Here is an 18203-nt window from a genome sequence, read left to right on the forward strand (position 1 = left end):
GGAAGGAGCGGGGCCGGGGGCAGGGCCCCATGGAGTGTCCTCTTTTTTAAAAGTCTGAATATGGTAACCCTATTTTTGGAGAAAACAGGACAGTGCAGTGAGACACCTGTTAGGTCTGTGCTCCTCACCAGCAATTAACTCCCAATATCCTGGCTGCTCTTAGGTCCTGCAGAGAGCAGATTTAATTGATTCAGAGCTGCAGCATCCAGATTAAAGGAGATGAGTTGAAGTGGCTTAAGACAGTGACCCTTGGGCTAACAAAGCACAGCCAGAACCAGGGCCGCTACACCAGCACACTTACGAAAGGGTGGTTTTACTGGCCCAGTCATCTGCACTTCTAGGAGTTGTTATTCAATCCATCAACAGTGTAGGAGCCTGTAGCTGGGGCCATGATCTGTTAGTAATTACATGGCACCGAGACCCGCGAAAGATTCACACAGAGTCGACTGTCCTCCGTGTTCATTCTAAAGCCTTCCTCACAGGCAAGACATTGAGACTATGAGTGAGGTAGGATTTGCCCAGTGTCACCCAAAAGGTGAGCAGCTCCATCTAGTGTTGAGCCTCAGAAAAAAACAAGGGCGTACACAAACTAGGAGGAGGCTAGTCACACTAGGAAAGTAACATCCATATGGAGCAAAGTTAGATATGGGAAGAAAACTGACCAAGGTAGGCAGCTGTCTAGAATTAAGGCTGCAACATTCAAACATACTCCACTCCCTCATACCCTGTTCTTCAAATGATTGGAACATTGTTACTTTCCAGTGTGATGCACTCACAGCATCATTCTACCACACTGCAAGTTTCTTTTGAGAGCGTCAGAAAGACTAGGGCACGTCAGGATGCCAAGGGATTAATTTAAGCAACAGAACTATGTCAGTCATTCCTATAGTTGGCACCCTTATGCCAATTCCAGGTTGAAATCTTCCCATTTGGTTTTATTATTTGCAGCAACCTGATCAAACCTTACTTTGGCAATGTACAGTCATGAGGTGCAGCAGAGGTTAGTGGGCTTAGTACTTTTCAGTTCATTAATAAAATAATTTGGGGAATGTCTAGCACTCCGCAAGTCTCATTTTGTGAATAGATCTTGGCACAGACCATAATTTGCAACCCTCTCAGATTAACCCTGTCCTTAGATCTGTTAGAAAGAAGGAAGGGAGGGGGGAGAACTACTTCCAAATGCACCTAATTAGTTCTCTCCCCTAATCCTCTTCTTCACACCCATAAACTCCAACTGTTATACAGCTAGAAAGGCTGCGACTCCTACAGCCAGTGACCCCACCCATTGTCCTTTCTGTCTGCATACCTCAGCATGCTCAAGAGCCATTTGCACTTGTTCTATTTAAACAATCAGTCCTGGGTACAATCCCTAGGTGACTCCTAACAACATGAAGATCCTGATTTGGAACTGCTGTGCAGGTCAATGGTGTGCCCCAACATGCAATGCTCCAGCTGCTCCTCCACAGCCAGCACCTGCCGCACAGCTTCCTCAAAGGCCACTGCCACATTGGTGTCATCCTTGGCACTGGTTTCCAGGTAAGGGTAATTCCCATTTTCTAAACACCATGCTTGGGCCTCTTCTGTGGTCACCTGCCTCTCAAGTTTGTCTATCTTGTTGCCCAGGACCACAAATGGAAAGTGGCCAGGGTCCTTCACATCTGCATAATAGACAAACTCCTTCTGCCAGTTGCCCAGGTTCTCGAAGCTCTGGCGGTCATCTACACTAAAGGTCAGCAGGCAGCAGTCTGCTCCTCTGTAAAAGGGGGTTCGCAGGCTCTTGAAACGCTCCTGTCCTGCTGTGTCCCAAATCTGGAGGGTCACAAAACGTCCATCCACTTCCAAATCGCGGTTTAAGAACTCCACCCCTATGGTGTGGAAAGCCTGTGAGTCAAACTTGTTGGTGACATAACGGTTCATGAGGGAACTTTTCCCAACTCCACCGTCCCCCAGGAGAATGACCTTTAAGAGCAGGGACTTTCCAGTCATTGCAGCAACACAGAAGGAGTGCAGGAGTAGGACAACCTACAGATTTAAAAAAACAGAACAAACAGCTCCTTGAATAAAGTATAGTTGATCCAACAATTAATTTCTCTGCACAGGAACAAAAATTTCAGCTAATAAGCTGAGTTACAGAAGTGTATGATTGACTGAACAGCTACTTGTCCCTATAACCAGAATCACTGGAGCTGAAGAAGAAAAGAATTTCTGTCCCTAACCCCAAGTGTAAACATTCTTCCATCGACCTAGCTACCACCTCTCAGGGAGGTGGATTACCTACATCAATGTGAGAACCCCTCCTGTTAATGTAGTTAACATCTATACTGAAGCACTACAGCCATGCAGCTGTATCGCTGAGGCATTTCAAGTGTAGACAAGCCCTAAGACATACCTGAACTGTTCCATCCTGAGGAATGGTCCCGTTTCATTTCAGAAATAAAAACCCATGCAATGGAGGGTACAGAAAGTTATTTACACTAAGGCCTGGTCCACACTAACCCCCCACTTCGGACTAAGGTACGCAAATTCAGCTACGTTAATAACGTATCTGAATTCGAAGTACCTTAGTCCGAACTTACCGCGGGTCCAGACGCGACAGGCAGGCTCCCCCGTCGATGCCGCGTACTCCTCTCGCTGAGCTGGAGTACCGGCGTCGGCAAGCACTTCCGGGATCGATTTACCACGTCTAGACAAGACGCGATAAATCGATCCCAGAAGATCGATCGCTTACATCCGGACCAGGAAGTAAGTATAGACATACCCTAAAAGAAGGAATCACACAGCATTTTAAGTTCTGTGACCTCACTGTAGGTCTTTATCACACATTGTGCCTTGCATTTGGGTAGTGTGAGAAATACACCCCAAGAGGAAAGGACAGACTACTGATTTTACAGGAGTGCAGCACAGCTCCATGAAGAAGATCCAACCACCTCCAACTTTTGCAGTCAATGGAGCTAAGGCATGTCAAAATCAAAGGCAGGTGGTACGGGGAGAAAGTGGTAAAGGGGGATTTACTCACAAGTTGATTCACACAGTACCCACACCACAAATGGATGAGAATTTTTCATTTACCTTTCTCCCTGACACTATGGAACTGCGATTCAGACACTGTTTTCCCAAAAATTTTAAGAGATACTTGGCATTTATTATAAGATTTCACAATGTATTGTGATCTTGCTCTGGGTCCCCTTAATTTAGGGAATTTCAGAAAAATTGAAGTGTGATGCTCCAACTTTTAGGGTTTGGCAGGAAAAAAACTGAATAAAGTAAGCCTCTGTCACCTCCTCATCTTTGTCACAAAGTACTCTATGTCCATGATTCAACCTTTAGCTCAGAAGTTTCAGGTAGGCTGGATTTCATGTCTCTGACTTGCTAAACTGTTTGGTGGTTAAGGTCAAAAAGAGATGATGTTCGTATAAGAGGAGTGGTTTTTAGTTTCCCTGGAGTGCTTTAGATAAGCTAACTGACTCACATTAAGCTGTAAGATTGTGTGTTTTCTTTCTGGAGAGTTCCCTATAGGGCTTTGAAGGCATTTCTCAATCACAGAGCTCCTGTTTTTGTGCTATTTTCTGTTTGCAAAGCTTTTTTTCCTGCAAAGGAGACTCACATGCGGAGCTTGGTACTTCTCCAACTGAGTGTGAGTAGTGTTTTTACTGTACTTCCTCTTTTTAAGGCTGTTTTTAAAACAGTTATACAGAACTCTTGATATAGCATAAAAAAGTGATCAATTTTAAGAGTAGGCTCTTCAGAGAAGGGATTTTCTTTATGCTTTTGCAACACCTAACAAACAAACAATTCTATTCGAATCACATGATAATCTGCCTATTAAAGAGTTCCACGTCAATATGATATGCTGTGGCCTTGTGAAAAGTGACCTTGCGAGGCTCAGCCTAGTTCCTAATGAACAGGTGACCACGTGCAAGAACTACCAGCACAACAGGTTCACATGTTTGCATCTTCTGCAGAAAGGCCAAGGACTGAACTGCCCTCTCTCCCCTAGAGACGTTCTACAAATCAGCGTTGAGACACAACAGAGGAGAGAGGGAGGTCTATATTGCTGCTGCTGTCTAATGTACCTGTTCTAGTGATAAATGACTTCAGTCTCCAGGATTGTCAATCTGTCACCTTTCGCGATCGTTACATTCACTAAAAAACAAAGAACAGTTAATGAGTTATCCACAGCTACGCTCAGTCCGCTGCATCTGCATTCATTTGTCATTCTGAATCGGAGCAAAGGACAATAACAGAATTTTCTTCATTTCCGACCTAGACACTAGTTTTTTCGCCATCATACTGGAAAAGGGTAAAGCTAAGGAGAACTGGCAGAAGGGCAAAGGCAAATGAGCAACAAGTTCTGCAGTGTTTGTAACCCTGTCCCAAAGACTCTTCCCTCAGGACAGATAGAGCTGACGCTCTGGGAAGTCAATAAATAAGGATTTGGCTGGACAACCAATCCACACACTCCAAAATACGATCAAGGGCTTGAAAATGTACCCAAAACCTACTAGCCAAAGGACTAAGCCTGTTAGCATGAGGCAGATATGAAAACTGAGGGCCCTTCACTATGAGGACCAGGGGAATGCTCTGCTAAAAGTTGAGCTCCCTGCCAACCTCAGCTCCTAGAATTCCTACCAAGAGTCCCTGGACTCTGCTTGGGGACCTCATTGTTCATATCAGCCTTTGGCAAGTAAATGGCAGATTAATTTAAAACCAGCACTCCCACCCCCTTCTGGGTACTTAGAGGGAGAAATAGCTTGTTCCATCCCAATCCCAGAAGCTCCTGACTTATCATTTAGGAAGGGAAGGCCTCCACTTCTCTCTACACTCCAGCAGCCTCTGTTTTACATTGTTTTTTTGTTTATTTGGTTGGTTGGTTTTGACTTTCTGCCCCAAGAGAAGTTACTCTGCCGTACAGAGCTCTTCTACATACCAACTGAATGAAACTGAATTGACCCCAGTTTCTCTGCTGCAGGCAAAGTGAAACTGACCAATGTCTTGTTCATTTTGCTTCACTGCTACTCAGCAAAGACCTAAGTAAGAGTACTGAGCAGCCTGTCTGCCTAGTCAGGACAACAGCACTGCATGGGTTACATTGGTTGCAAAGGTAACCTTCTAGAAGTATCTCTAAAGAGCCCAGATTTTTTTTAATGAAAGCTTAAATTCTGCAAAAAAACCAAACCCAAAAACACAGCACAGCTCCCCTATGCCAGATGACCAAGGAAAGCTTCCCACTCACCACTGACAGCTGAAACCCTCTGATACTCCTCTCTAAATCCCTTGTCAAAAGCGGCTTGACTTCAAGAGCACTTTACCCAGTTCTGCATATGTTGCTGCAAACACCTCTGGTGGAAGGAGCAGTCAGACATTATATTAATATCCTATCTATACATGACTTACAGAGGATTAGCTAGTGACTGATGGGTCGGTGTTTTAATAAATAGTTGATCAATTGGTATAGATCGCTATAGAGTCCAACAGGTAAATAGGTTGCTTATAAACATGACTTACAGCTATGACATCTACTGATATGCTTATAACCATCTATAATACATACAACTCATGTCTGTAACATGCTTCTAACCAATATTAATAATTTAACCCTTTATAAACTATCAATGGACTCTTAATATCATATGTGACTGAATGTACGATGGATGATGCTCTGAAAGAAAAGAGTAAGTTTCCTTAATGCAGGTCACTAGCACTTGTCTATAACTAAGGCACAGGTACGGTACAGCTGAAGGTCTGTGTTTAGGCTACATCTAATTTAGTAAGTCTCTCCCTAGATCCATTAGCAGCTTCAGAAGAAAGCAAAAAAGGCTTTGTAATGAATGTGTCCAGCTTTCTATCACTGTAAGAGGGAGATGGGAATTAATGCTCAGACCCCAGCACCTGGATTATGCTCCAACATGGGAGACTCAATTCTCCCCGGCTCCCTGTAACATCACCACGACCGCCTCAACACACAGGGCAATAGCACTGCAGCAGTACTGGGCCTCATGGGCCTATGGATGGGGGACATTCTCCCATCTCTGCCCAGGCAACAAGGACAGTGCCAGAACCTGCCTGAGGACAGGGGGATTGATGTCCACAGGTCCCAGGACTAAGCGGGGAGCAGGGGGGCAAAGCACAGGATCCTCAGGGGGTGCCAGGCAGGGCAGTGAGGGGGGTGCCCAGAAGGTAATGAGCCCCTGGGGTGGGGGCAGTGTGGGGAGATGCCTAAGGGATGCTGGACCCCAGGAGGACGGGGTGGAGGGTAATGAGGCCCAGGTGTGGGGCAGAAAGGAAGCAAGGTGAGGGACATCCAGGGGTACTGTGCTGAGTGGGGGGTGCTGGGAGCAGTCCGGGAGGTGCTATATTGGGCGGAGGAGAGGGTGCTGAGCCCCCCGGGAGGGGGGGAGAGGAAGAGGCTGAGGGCTGCTATGCCAGGTAGGAGACCCAATGGTGCTGGGAAGCTGGGTCATAGGAGGCAGGGTGTGCACTAGAGAGGGCAGGCCACAGGAGGGCACGGAGGAGCAGAGTGGGGGAGGTGCAAGGGGTGCTGGGCCAGGTGGGTCTAGGCATTAGGGGAGGGGGCAGAGGTGCTAGATCAGTTGGGCCTTGCTGGGGAAGGTGGGGGGGCCCCAAGGGTGCTGGGCTGGGGGCAGAAGGTTCTGAGGAGGTGGCTTGTTGGGTGCCCCAGAGGTGCTGGGTTGGTGGAAAGCAGGGCAAGGGGCTTGGGGAGTGCTAAGCCCTAGAGGGCTGCGGAGGTAAGTCAATAGGGGGCCCCCAGGCTGCTGGGCCCGGGAAGGGGAAAGGGGCTGTGTTTTTAGGGCCCACCGGGTTGCTGGGCTGGGTGGGAGGACCATGGCAGGGGTCCCAGGGGCACTGACAGGGGGCCTGGGGTGCTGTGCCAGGTGAAGGGGGGCGCTTGGGGGGTGGCTAGGGATGGGTGCAGTGGAGGGGTTGTAGGGGCCCCGGCAAGGCGGGTCAGTGAGGGGCGCTGGGGACCCCGGGATGGGCGCCAGGAGGGGACGGCGGGCTGAGAGGCGGGGGGGGGTGAGGGGCGCTGGGGGCCCCGGGAGGCAGAGCCAGGCGCAGGTGGTGGGTGCTGGGAGGGGATCAGCGGGGGGTTGGTGAGGGCGGTCGGTGACCCCGGGACCCATCCCCGGGTCGCGCGAAGGCGGCGGCAGCAGCAGCAGCACCGACCCGGCCCGCGCGCCCCTTACCGCAGAACCGCCGCCGCGCCCGTCCCCGCCGCCTCCTACCTGAGCCGGGGACTGGCGAGGGCAGCCGCCGGCCAGCCCGGTGTGTACCCCGCCCTGCCCACCACCACGCATGCGCCCGCCGGCCGGCTACAGGCGGGTTTGCCCCCTCCCGGGCACGCGCCGCGCGCACCACCACCCGTGGGGCCTGGGGGGGCGGGGTTAGGAGCTACCTGTCCCCTTTGACCCCGCCCCTCACCCCTGCCACGCTCTGCTTTTCCTCTCCCTCTCCTCCCCCCTCGTCCAAAGGGCACACGGGGCACCGCGTGGGGCTAGCCCGAGCCCCCCTCCCCCATCGCTGTGCCCAAGACTGGGGTTGGGGTCGCTGCTCGCTTGAGCCCTCCCCCGCCCCGCACGGGGCTGTCATCGCCATTCAGCCCATCACACACTCCTCTGCACCCCAATTTTTTGGCAAAAGTAAGCTTTGGTCCTTTTTGCTGTTGCCAACTGATGAAATTGGCAAGAGCAAACGGGACAAATGCCCACTGTGCCAAAAAGTCAGGACGGTGGATTTTTTAAAAAGGCTCCAGAGGTGATCCTGGCAATTACAGATTGGTAAGCTTAACTTGAGTACCAGGCAAATTGGTTGAAACTATAGTAACAGAATTGTCAGACACATAGGTGAACACGATATGTTGGGGAAGAGACAACATTGCTTTTGTAAAGGGAAATCATGCCTCACCAATCTAGTAGAATTCTTTGAGGGGCTCAACAACCATGTGGCCAAGGGGATCCAGTGGAAATCCTGTATTTGGACTTTCAGAAAGCCTTTGACAAGGTCCCTCAGCAAAGGCACTTAAGCAAAGTAAGTTGTAATGGGATAAGAGGGAAGGTCCCCTCATGGATCAGTAACTGGTTAAAAGACAGGAAATAAAGGGTCAGAATAAATGGTCTGTTTTCACAGCATAAAAATGTAAATAGCAGGGTCCCCCAAGGATTGGTATTGGGACCAATGAGGTTCAACATATTCATAAATGATCTGGAAAAAGGGATAAACAGTGAGGTGGCAAAGTTTGCAGATGTTGCAAAATTGCTCAACATAGTTATATCCAAAGCTGACTACGGAGAGCTACAAAGGGATCTCATAAAACTGGGTGACTGGGTAAATGGCAGATGAAATTTAATGTTGATAAATGCAAAGAAATGAAGATTGGAAAACATAATCCCAACTATACATACAAAATGATGGGATCTAAATTAGCTGTTACCACTCTAGAAAGAGATCTTGGAGTCCTCATGGATAGTTCTCTGAAAATATCTGCTCAATGTGCAGCATCAGTCAAAAAAGCTAACAAAATGGTAGGAACCATGAGGAAAGGGATAGATAGTAAGACAGTAAATATCATAGTGCCATTATATAAATCCATGGCATGCCCACACATTGAATACTGCATCCAGTTCTGGCCACCCCATCTCAAAAGATATATTAGAATTGGAAAAAGTACAGAGAAGAGCAACAAAAATGATTAGGGGGATGGAATGGCTTCTGTATGAGGAGAGATTAAAAAGACTGGGACTGTTCATCTTAGAAAAGAGGCATCTGGGGGCGGGGGGAGATATGATGGAGGTCTATAAAATCATGACTGCTGTGGAGAAAGTGAATAAGGAAGTGTTGTTTACTCGTTCACATAGCTCAAGAACCAGCAGTCACACAATGAAATTAAAAGGCAATCTGTTTAAAACAAACAAAAGGACGTATTTCTTCACACAACACACAGTCAGCCTGTGGAACTCGTTGCCAGGGGATGTTGTGAAGGCCAAAACTATATACCTGGATTAAAAAAAAAATTAGATAAATTCATTGAGGATAACTACATCAGTGGCTATTACTCAAGATGATCAGGGATGCAACCCCATGCTCTGGTGACCCTAAACCTCTGACTGCCAGAAGATGGGACTGGACGACAGAGAATGACTCACTTGATAAATTCTCCTGTTCTGATCATTCCCTCTGAAGCTTCTGGCACCGGCCACTGTCAGAAGACAGGATACTGGGCTAGATGGACCATTGGTCTGATCCAGTATGGCTGTTCTTATGTTCCAATAGTGTGCAGGCTCACTAAACCCCTCCACCCACAGTTCTGCACTTAAGTATTAGCTGCAGATTCCCATGGCTAATCAAAATGCCTAGAAGAGCACTCATCTTCTGGTGCCATCACAGCAGCATATACTACCTCCACCGCTAACGTGATTTTCAGAGGTGCTGAGCACCCACAACTGTTGTTGCAATCCATTGGAAGCTGTGGGTGCTCAACTTTCAGGAGGCCAACCAGTAACCTGATCAAAACATACTCCATTCCTACCTAGCACCCCTTCCAGGCTTCGACTGTACTAACTTCTGGACCAAAGGAGGGAAGAGCCACATTTATACACTAACATACTCTGTGTTTGTACAGCAGCTAGCACAATAGCATCCTGATCCATGATGGGCTTGTAGGTGCTACAACAATATAAATAATACAAAATAATAGTAATAAACAAGATACTGGGCCAAACCCCATAAAAACAATATATACTATACTACTCACTAGGATAGAGCAGATCAGTACCCTCAACATAACGCTTTGTACTAGCAGACTGCCCCACCCCCAGCAAAAATATGCAAAATAAAAGCAGGGTCCTGCCAAATATAAACTCAGTGACCACAAAATGGAAATAGTAACAGAGAAGACAAAGTGCAGCAGCAACCCAGGGAGGAACATTGTGCAGCCAAGCAAAGCGAGAGATGTTTGCTACATGCTAAGCAAAAAGGAGCATGAGAAAGACTCTTCATCAAATGATCAGAAATGGCAAAAGACAAAGGGAAAAGGAAAGTGATGGCAGAAACAGCATGGAGACATGCAGCAAGCTGCTATCAAATCAAAAATAGACTCAGACACGAAACAGACTCAGGGGATGAAAGCCCATTCACTACCATGAAGTCCTAACCAATGCTGCCTGATCTGTGAGATCAGCTGCTGACAGTGTTCTCTCTTTTAGCCCCTGATTCCAAGCTTCCTCCCCTTGGAGCCAATGAAAAGGGCTCCCATGGACTTCAGTCAGCTTTGGATTAGGCCAGGGGTAGGCAACCTATGGCACGTGTGCCGAAGGCGGCTCACAAGCTGATTTTCAGTGACACTCACACTGCCTGGGTCCTGGCCACCAGTCTGGGGGGCTCTGCATTTTAATTTAATTTTAAATGAAGCTTCTTAAACATTTTAAAAACCTTATTTACTTTACATACAGCAATAGTTTAGTTCAGTTTGTTTACCTGCCGTGTCCGCAGGTTCAGCCAATCGTGGCTCCCAGTGGCCGTGGTTCGCCGCTCCAGGCCAATGGGGGCTGCGGGAAGCTGCGGGAAGCAGCACGGGCTGAGGGATGTGCTGGCTGCCGCTTCCCGCATCCCCCATTGGCCTGGAGTGGCGAACCACGGACGTGGCCAGGCCACGGGCCAAAGGTTGTCAATCCCTGGTTTAGTTATATATTATAGACTTATAGAAAAAGACCTTCTAAAAACATTAAAATGTATTACTGGCACACAAAACCTTAAATTAGAGTGAATAAATGAAGACTCAGCACACCACTTCTGAAAGGTTGCCGACCCCTGGATTAGGCTTTAGCCCTTTGGTAATGCTCATAGAGCATATCATGCTGCTAATAAAGATTGTTTTAATTGAATTAAGTGGGTCTCCCCAAAGAACAGTAACTGTGTGACACAGCTTTATGTTCCTAGTCAGTCAGCCAGCCTGGGCTCAGTGCATGGGGTCCACCTGGCACCACACTTGACACTAATTAGCATTTTGGCACCTTTGTGGGTAATCTCAACACAGGGACCAAAGAGAACAGAGATTGAACTCCCCTCTAGCAGCAGAGAGATAGTATGAAAGGAGCCTGCATTATCAGCTTGATATTCTGAGGCTCAACAGGGGTTCAAGTCTCCTGGTCAATCTGACATATTTCAGCAGCACTAAATTCCCTTGACAATTGTTAAAGAATGCAGTTTAACCTAACGTGATGGAAGACTCATAATTGTATTAAACTAGCCTTTTTTCACAACCATATTAGAATACTCATGCTGCTCCTTCAGGAACTAATACACATGTATAGATCTGATAAGGGCTGTGACTGAATTGGGTGACATAGTCATAACACAGTTTGGTCCCATCCACACAGGCCTATTATAATAGGTCATTCAGGGGTACCATTGTAACAGTCCTCTGGCTCAGCTGGGGTTAATGGACCCAGAGCTGTAGTGCTGATGCAAACCACATTAGCCACTGTTAAAATGCATAACTTTCTGTAACACTGTTACATTGTTGTAGCGTGTGCAGGGCCTTATTGTTCTGGCTTGTGAGGGAATCATCTTTATGGGCAGAAGGGAGGTTGTTCTCTCTGCTACTGGCTGCCAGCTGGGATCAGACCAGCTTGTCTGTAATTTGCCATGATCTCTGATTGTGCTGAAGGATCTCTTCCCTTAATTCCCAGGGAGGAGGGAAACATCTGCCATCCCCCATCTGGATGCCGACCCAAAGGACAGCAGCATGTACTAGCTGCTTCACAGCCCACTTTCACAGTCTGGGCACATACAGTAGAAATCATGGAGACATTTTGGCAAAACTAACATTTTGGGGTTATTGCCCCAAAACTGGGGGTTCTGAAGGGCTTTGGTTGATCTGCTGCTTGGCCTCTCCTTCCCTTCTATCTTCATAGCAAACAACATGGTAAGAAACAAGGGGTTTCACTCTCCATATTTAAAAGAGTAACAGACTGGGGATTGAATCGATAGTTTTGTGACATGAGGCCCAGGATTGGGAGGCAGGAAATCTGGCTTCATGCCCAGTTAGCCAAAGATTCACTGTGTGGCCCTAAGCAAGTCACTTGAGGTCCTGATTTGTACTGAACTATGTTCAGGGCAAAATTGGAGCAGTCGGTGGGAACTTCAGGTGCATTAGGCCCTTCACCTCTCTGTGTCTCAGTTTCCCATCTGTAAAATGGGGATAATCATGCCTATTTGCATCTCAGGAGTTTCATGAGATTCATGGTTCAATTCAAAGCCCATTGCTGTCAATGAGCGTCTTTCCACTAACTTCAAAAGGTGCTGGATCTGGCCCCTGTAAGGTGTTTTGATCTCCTCAGTTGGAAGGAGGGGTACAAATACAAAGAATAATTTTTCTTATTATTTTAAATGCAGGAAAATCTCATCTAAAGCTGGGTTAGAGCACTGGACTCAGGAGATCTGGGTTTGATTCCTGGTTCTGCCACAGACTTCCTGTGGGATCCTTGGGCATATCACCTGATCTCTCTGTGCCTCAGTTCCCAGCTATAAAATGGGAATCCTTATACTCCCTTTGTCTGTCTTGTCTCTTTCACTTGTAAGCACTTCGAGACAGGAGCTCTCTCTTATTGTACTTTGTGCACAGGGCCCAGCACAATGGGGCCCTGGCCTCAGGTGGCAACTCTAGGTGATACTGTAATACAAATAATAAAATAACATTCAAAAAGTCCTTCCTATTCTTCAGCAAGGTGGTTGGAACTGGACTGTGATAACACTCAGAATATCCCAAAGCTAAATCAAGGGAGTCCAAGACGTTTAGCTGACAGCACTGGAAACATCAAAGAGCTGAGCCGCAGCTGTGGTCAATTGGCATAGCTCCATGGACAGCAGTGGAGTGACACTGATTTACACCAGCTAAGGCTCTGGCCCCAGATTTCACTTTATTTTTTAGAAGTCTAGAGCAAATCCTAATAATGTGAACAAGGAAAAGATCATGTGATTCTTTTGCCTCCTCAACGGGGTGGCAGCCATGGCCGTAAACAAGATGGCAACATTAGCATTTCAGTGATGTAACACCCTACAGCTCAGTGAAGTTCACATTTCCCTGAGTGTTATTGTTTTCTCCCAGTGAAGGACAATACAGCATCCCAAAGGTGGATGTGATAATCCACTTGTTTTGGAGCCATTGGGTAAATAGCAGCTGGTAGGATCCAGATGATACTGACTCCAGATCCAGATACCAACTGCTGCTACGAATAGAGAGAGGCCTTGGCTACACTTGCAAGTTAGAGCGCATTAAATCAGCCTCGGGCACCCTAACTCCTGAGGTGTCCACACTGGCAAGGCATGTAGAGTGCCCGGACTCTGCGGCTGGAGTGCCCCTGATAATCCACCTCCATGAGAAGCATAAAGCTTGCCTGTGCCCTGGCTGGAGCGCCGTGGTGCCAGTGTGGACGCCCTGGTCTATTAATGCACTCTGATTGGCCTCCAGAAGTGTCCCACAATGCCTGTTCAAGCCACTCTGGTCATCACATTGAACTCCACTGCCCTGTCCTCAGGTGACCAATCGTCACACCCACCCTTTAAATTCTCTGGGAATCCCCTTCCTGTTTGCTCAGCAAGGTGTGGAGTGCTCTCAGCGCATCTTTCCAGCTGACCATGTCTCCATGCACCAGGCAATCCCCAGTATGGAGCAATGGTGAAGTGCTGGACCTCATCAGTGTTTGTAGGGAGGAAGCTGTCCAGTCCCAGCTGCGCTCCAGCCATAGGAATTACGATACCTATGGGCAGATATCAAGGGCCATGATAGAAAGGGGCCATGACTGGGACACAATGCAGTGCAGGGTTAAAGTGAAGGAGCTGCGGAATGCCTGCCACGAAGTGTGGGAGGCAAACCACCGCTCCGGTGCTGCGCCCACAACCTGCCGTTTCTACAAAGAGCTGGACGCGATACTTGGGAGCGACCCCACCTCCACTCCGAAGAGCATCGTGGGTACTTCAGAGGCTGTAACAGCCCAGAGTTCAACAAGGCAGGAGGAGGAAAGCGGGAGTGAGGGTGCTGAGGCGGAGGGGGGCCCAGAGCCAGAGGACGGCCCAGCATCCCTAGATGCATGCAGCCAGGAGCTGTTTTCAAGCCAGGAGGAAGGTAGCCAGTTGCAGTGGACGGTGCTGGGGGAAGAACAAACAGCAGAGGAGGTGCCCAGTAAGTGGCTTTTATTTTGGGAAGGTAGTTGCTTGGTGCGGGCTCTTGGGGTGAGGAGGCTTGCAGAAAGAAGGGTTAGGGCTGCGTGCATGTCTAGATGCGGAATAGGGCGTTGATGTGCTCTCTCACATTGCGATAATCAGCCTCAGTGATCTCATCGAAGGTCTCATGCAGAAGCTGGGCAATCCGCTTGCGCAGGTTGCTTGGCAGAGCTACTGTGCTCCTTGTCCCAGTAAGGCTAACATGTCCCGCCACTGTGCCGTGAGGGGCAGGGAGACCATTGCTGCACACAGGCAAGAGGCATAAGGGCCAGGGCAGAAGCCGCATTGTAGCAGAAGACCCTCCCTTGCGTCCCAGGTCACCTTCAGCAGCAAGATATCTTCCAGGATGAACTCATCCTGTGGAAAATGTGGGGACAGTGTTCAGTATAGGGGCCCCCTGCAGTTGTTGGCTCTCTCCAAGGCACAGGACCCCAGAGGACAGTACGGCCCTGAAACAATCAGTCCCCTTGCCCCTGTGCTTACTCACCATTTCGGAGCTCCTGCGGGTTATGTGCGCTTGCTTTAGGATGGGCACTTTCTGCTATTGTGTACACTATACTTGTCTTTAAGTTCAGCTGAATCATTGCCCTGTCTAGTGTGAACAATGTTGCCTCTGTTAAGTGTTGCATTTTGGCTTTACAGATGCAACCTTGAGATCCTAAGCATTATGGAGTGCCAAGTAGACTCGATGCGGGCAATCATAGCACTGCAGACAGAGCAGATCCACGCCCACCCGCCCCTGCAGCCCTTGTCCCAAAACTCTTTCCCTTCTGCCCCCATATCACCGCCAACCCACCTCCCCCAACATCCGGTTTCTTATCGCCACCAGCTGCCTCCAATACCTATAGCTTTACCAACCAGCCCTGCAAACTATGACCCTTACACACTGCACTCAACCCCCATCACCATGCATTTTAGCCAGCCTGAAGTACAGCACTCATTGCACGGCACTCCAGAAAGGAAGGTTGAGTATGATAACAGGACATACACAAATCTGTAATTGTCCCGATCCCCACCCCGCCCCCTTCCCTCCTCCCACACAGCACAGATGTGTCATGCCCTTTCTGTTTCCCCAGCAGTTGTGTTTCTTTTCAATAAATGAATTTTTTGGCTTTGAAAACATTCTTTATTGCATTAAGTAAAAGATACCGTAGCCCAGGAAAGCAACAGGCACTGTAAGTCAGTGCATCATACATAGCAAACACAGATGCCTACTAGCATTGGAACCACTGCACTTCACTCCCGTGCAGGGCACCAAACATTACTGGTGGCTTTCAGTATCGAATTGCTCCCTCAAGGCATCCCCAATCCTTACAGCCCTGCGCTGGGCCCGTCTAATAGCCCTGCTCTCTGGCTGTTCAAATTCAGCCTCCAGGTGTTGAATCTCCGTGGTCCATGCCTGAGTTAAGTTTTCACCCTTCCCGTCACAAATGTTATGGATGGTACAGCACACAGCTATAAGCATAGGAATATTGTCATCGGCCAGGTCCAGCTTCCCATACAGACAGCGACAGCGGCCCTTTAAATGGCCAAAAGCACACTCAACAGTCATTCTGCACCGACTCAGCCTGTTGTTGAACAGCTCTTGCTGCTGTCAAGGCTCCCTGTGTAGGATTTCATGAGCCATGGCATTAAAGGGTAAGCAGCATCTCCAAGGATCACACTGGACTTTCCCTATAGTATAATGACAGGTTTCAGAGTAGCAGCCGTGTTAGTCTGTATCCGCAAAAAGAACAGGAGTACTTGTGGCACCTTAGAGACTAACAAATTTATTAGAGCATAAGCTTTCGTGGACTACAGCCCACTTGAAAGCTTATGCTCTAATAAATTTGTTAGTCTCTAAGGTGCCACAAGTACTCCTGTTCTTTTTCCCTATAGTGATCTTCTGGTCTGGGAAGAAAGTCCCGGCTTGCAGCTTCCTGAACAGGCCTGTGTTCTGAAAGATGCATGTGTCATGCACTTTTCTGGACAAGCCTGCGTTAATGTCCATGAAACGCCCACGGTGATCCACAAGCATCTGGAGAACCATCAAGAAATACCCCTTCCAATTTATGTACTCAGAGGCTAGGTGGTCTGGTGCCAGAATTGGAATATGTGTGCCATCTATCGCCTCTCCCATTTGTGCAAAGCCAGCCACAATGTCATGCATGTTGCCCAGAGTCACGGTTCTTCTGAACAGGATGTGATTAATGGCCCTGCAAACTTGCATCAACACGATTCCAATGGTTGACTTTCCCACTCCAAACTGGTTAGCGACTGATCGGTAGCAGTCTGGAGTTGCCAGCTTCCAGATTGCAATAGCCACGTGCTTCTCCAGTTCAATCTCTCAATCTCGTGTCCTTGTGCTGCAGGGTACAGCTCAGCACACAGTCCCATGAAAGTGGCTTTCCTCATCCAACAGTTCTGCAGCCACTGCTTGTCATCCCAGACTTGCATGACGATGTGATCCAACCTCTCAGTGCTTGTTTTCCAAGCCCCAAAGTGGCATTCCACTGTGGTAAACATGTCCGTGAATGCCACAAGCAATCTCATGTCGTATGTCGTATGTGTTATGCGAGTCGACATCATCGTCGGACTCCTCACTGTCACTTTGTAGCTTAAGGAGTAACTCAACTGCAATTTGTGACGTGCTGGTGAGATCCATCAGCATATTCCTCACAAGTTCAGGATCCATTCCCGCAGACCGAAAGAGAAGACAGAGCGCACAGTACAAAAAGCATTGAAAGATGGTGCCAAATGTGGATTGAAGCAGAGGGATTGCTGGGATGCAAAACGATGCATCACGGGGCATTGGGACAGGACCCAAGATGCACCACAGCTCCCCTCCCCCTTCCCACAAGCCATAGCGCCAGAATGGGAAGAAGTGCTCTGTGGGATAGCTGCCCATAATGCATTGCTCCCAATGCCGCTGCAAGCGCCACAAATGTGGCCACGCCACTGCGCTTGCAGCTGACAGTGTGAACACATGGCAGCGCTTTCCCTGCTGCGGTCTCCGAGGGCTGGTTTAACTCCGGTGCTCTACATCTGCAAGTGTAGCCATGCCCAGAGTAGGTGGGTATTTCCAGAGCCCAGGAGAGAGTGGAAGGAGGGGGCCAAGTCAGTGAGAGGACGTGGGTGGGGTAGGGGTCGCTGGAGCTAGGGAAAGGGTGGCAGAATGAATTAGGATAGAGCTGTCAGTTCAGTTGTCAGCTGAAAAACCTGTGGCACAGCTGTGGGACCATTGAAAGCCTTGCCAGAAACAGACAGGAGTGAAGGAGCTTTGTCACTGCCCTAAACGACAGAGGTGTAATGGGAACATGATCATGATGATGATGATGTCAGTTCACCCACATTTGGAGGCCCTCCAATTACTGTTACCCATTCACTCATCAGTCCCATTTGTCAGAGCAAGCAGGACACAACACCCTGTCCGGAGAGGAGCTGCTCTGCCTACAGTAGGTTCTTACATTGCACACATCAGTGTGGTTGTAGAGGGGAGAAAGATAATGGTGGGGAAGGAGAGAGAGTTAAAAACGATGAACAAATGATAGAAGAATGACCGAAAGGCAACCAGACATGGGAAAAGACACATCAAGATACAGGAAGAAAAATGGGGGAAGAGAAAACAGAAGGAAGGCAAACACCTCCTTCCAGGTATGCATATGGCCCATTTTTACATGACTATTCTATAGAAAGTTTGCCTGACACAACATTGTGGCTCTGTGATCTAATTAACAGTGTCTTGGCTCATGCATGATCTGATATGTGGCGGATATGATCTAACGGAGGCTTGGCAAGTCAGGCAATCTGAACTTGCTCCAGGCTTTGGGTGGGGAGAGGCGGAGCCCTCCTCCACATTGCCCTTCTCTGCCTGCTAGAAATCTCTTCCCTTCCTTTTCTGCCTGAAAAGTTGACGGGGACACGCTAATGGGTGGTTCGGGAACCGGGGATGGGTAGAGGAGGGAGATGGGTAATGACTAGTCTCT

At 48.5% G+C, this 18203-nt stretch overlaps 1 protein-coding gene across 5 annotated transcripts; it reads right to left on the bottom strand.

Moving 5' to 3' along the window:
* Positions 1–7318, bottom strand: RAB9B (RAB9B, member RAS oncogene family). 5 transcript variants are annotated; one of them, XM_034782567.1, is made up of 4 exons: positions 7245–7318; positions 5234–5339; positions 4074–4143; positions 1–2022 (listed from the first exon to the last, which is right to left on the bottom strand). In XM_034782567.1, the coding sequence occupies exon 4, from the start codon at positions 1984–1986 to the stop codon at positions 1381–1383; it is 606 nt and encodes a 201-aa protein (XP_034638458.1). In that variant the 5' UTR covers positions 1987–2022; positions 4074–4143; positions 5234–5339; positions 7245–7318; the 3' UTR covers positions 1–1380. The 5 variants fall into 5 exon arrangements, with proteins under 5 accessions (XP_034638458.1, XP_034638456.1, XP_034638459.1 ...); XM_034782565.1 differs by having other exon boundaries at positions 7206–7269; XM_034782568.1 differs by lacking the exon at positions 5234–5339 and having other exon boundaries at positions 7206–7289.
* Positions 7319–18203: the final 10885 nt, after the last annotated feature.

Source organism: Trachemys scripta, chromosome 9 (assembly GCF_013100865.1).
Source record: "Trachemys scripta elegans isolate TJP31775 chromosome 9, CAS_Tse_1.0, whole genome shotgun sequence".
Classification (NCBI taxonomy): domain Eukaryota; kingdom Metazoa; phylum Chordata; order Testudines; family Emydidae; genus Trachemys; species Trachemys scripta.

What these genes read in the sequence shown, in the direction of transcription:
- RAB9B (XM_034782567.1), bottom strand. Translation starts at nt 1,986, where the DNA reads ATGACTGGAAAGTCCCTGCTCTTAAAGGTCATTCTCCTGGGGGACGGT.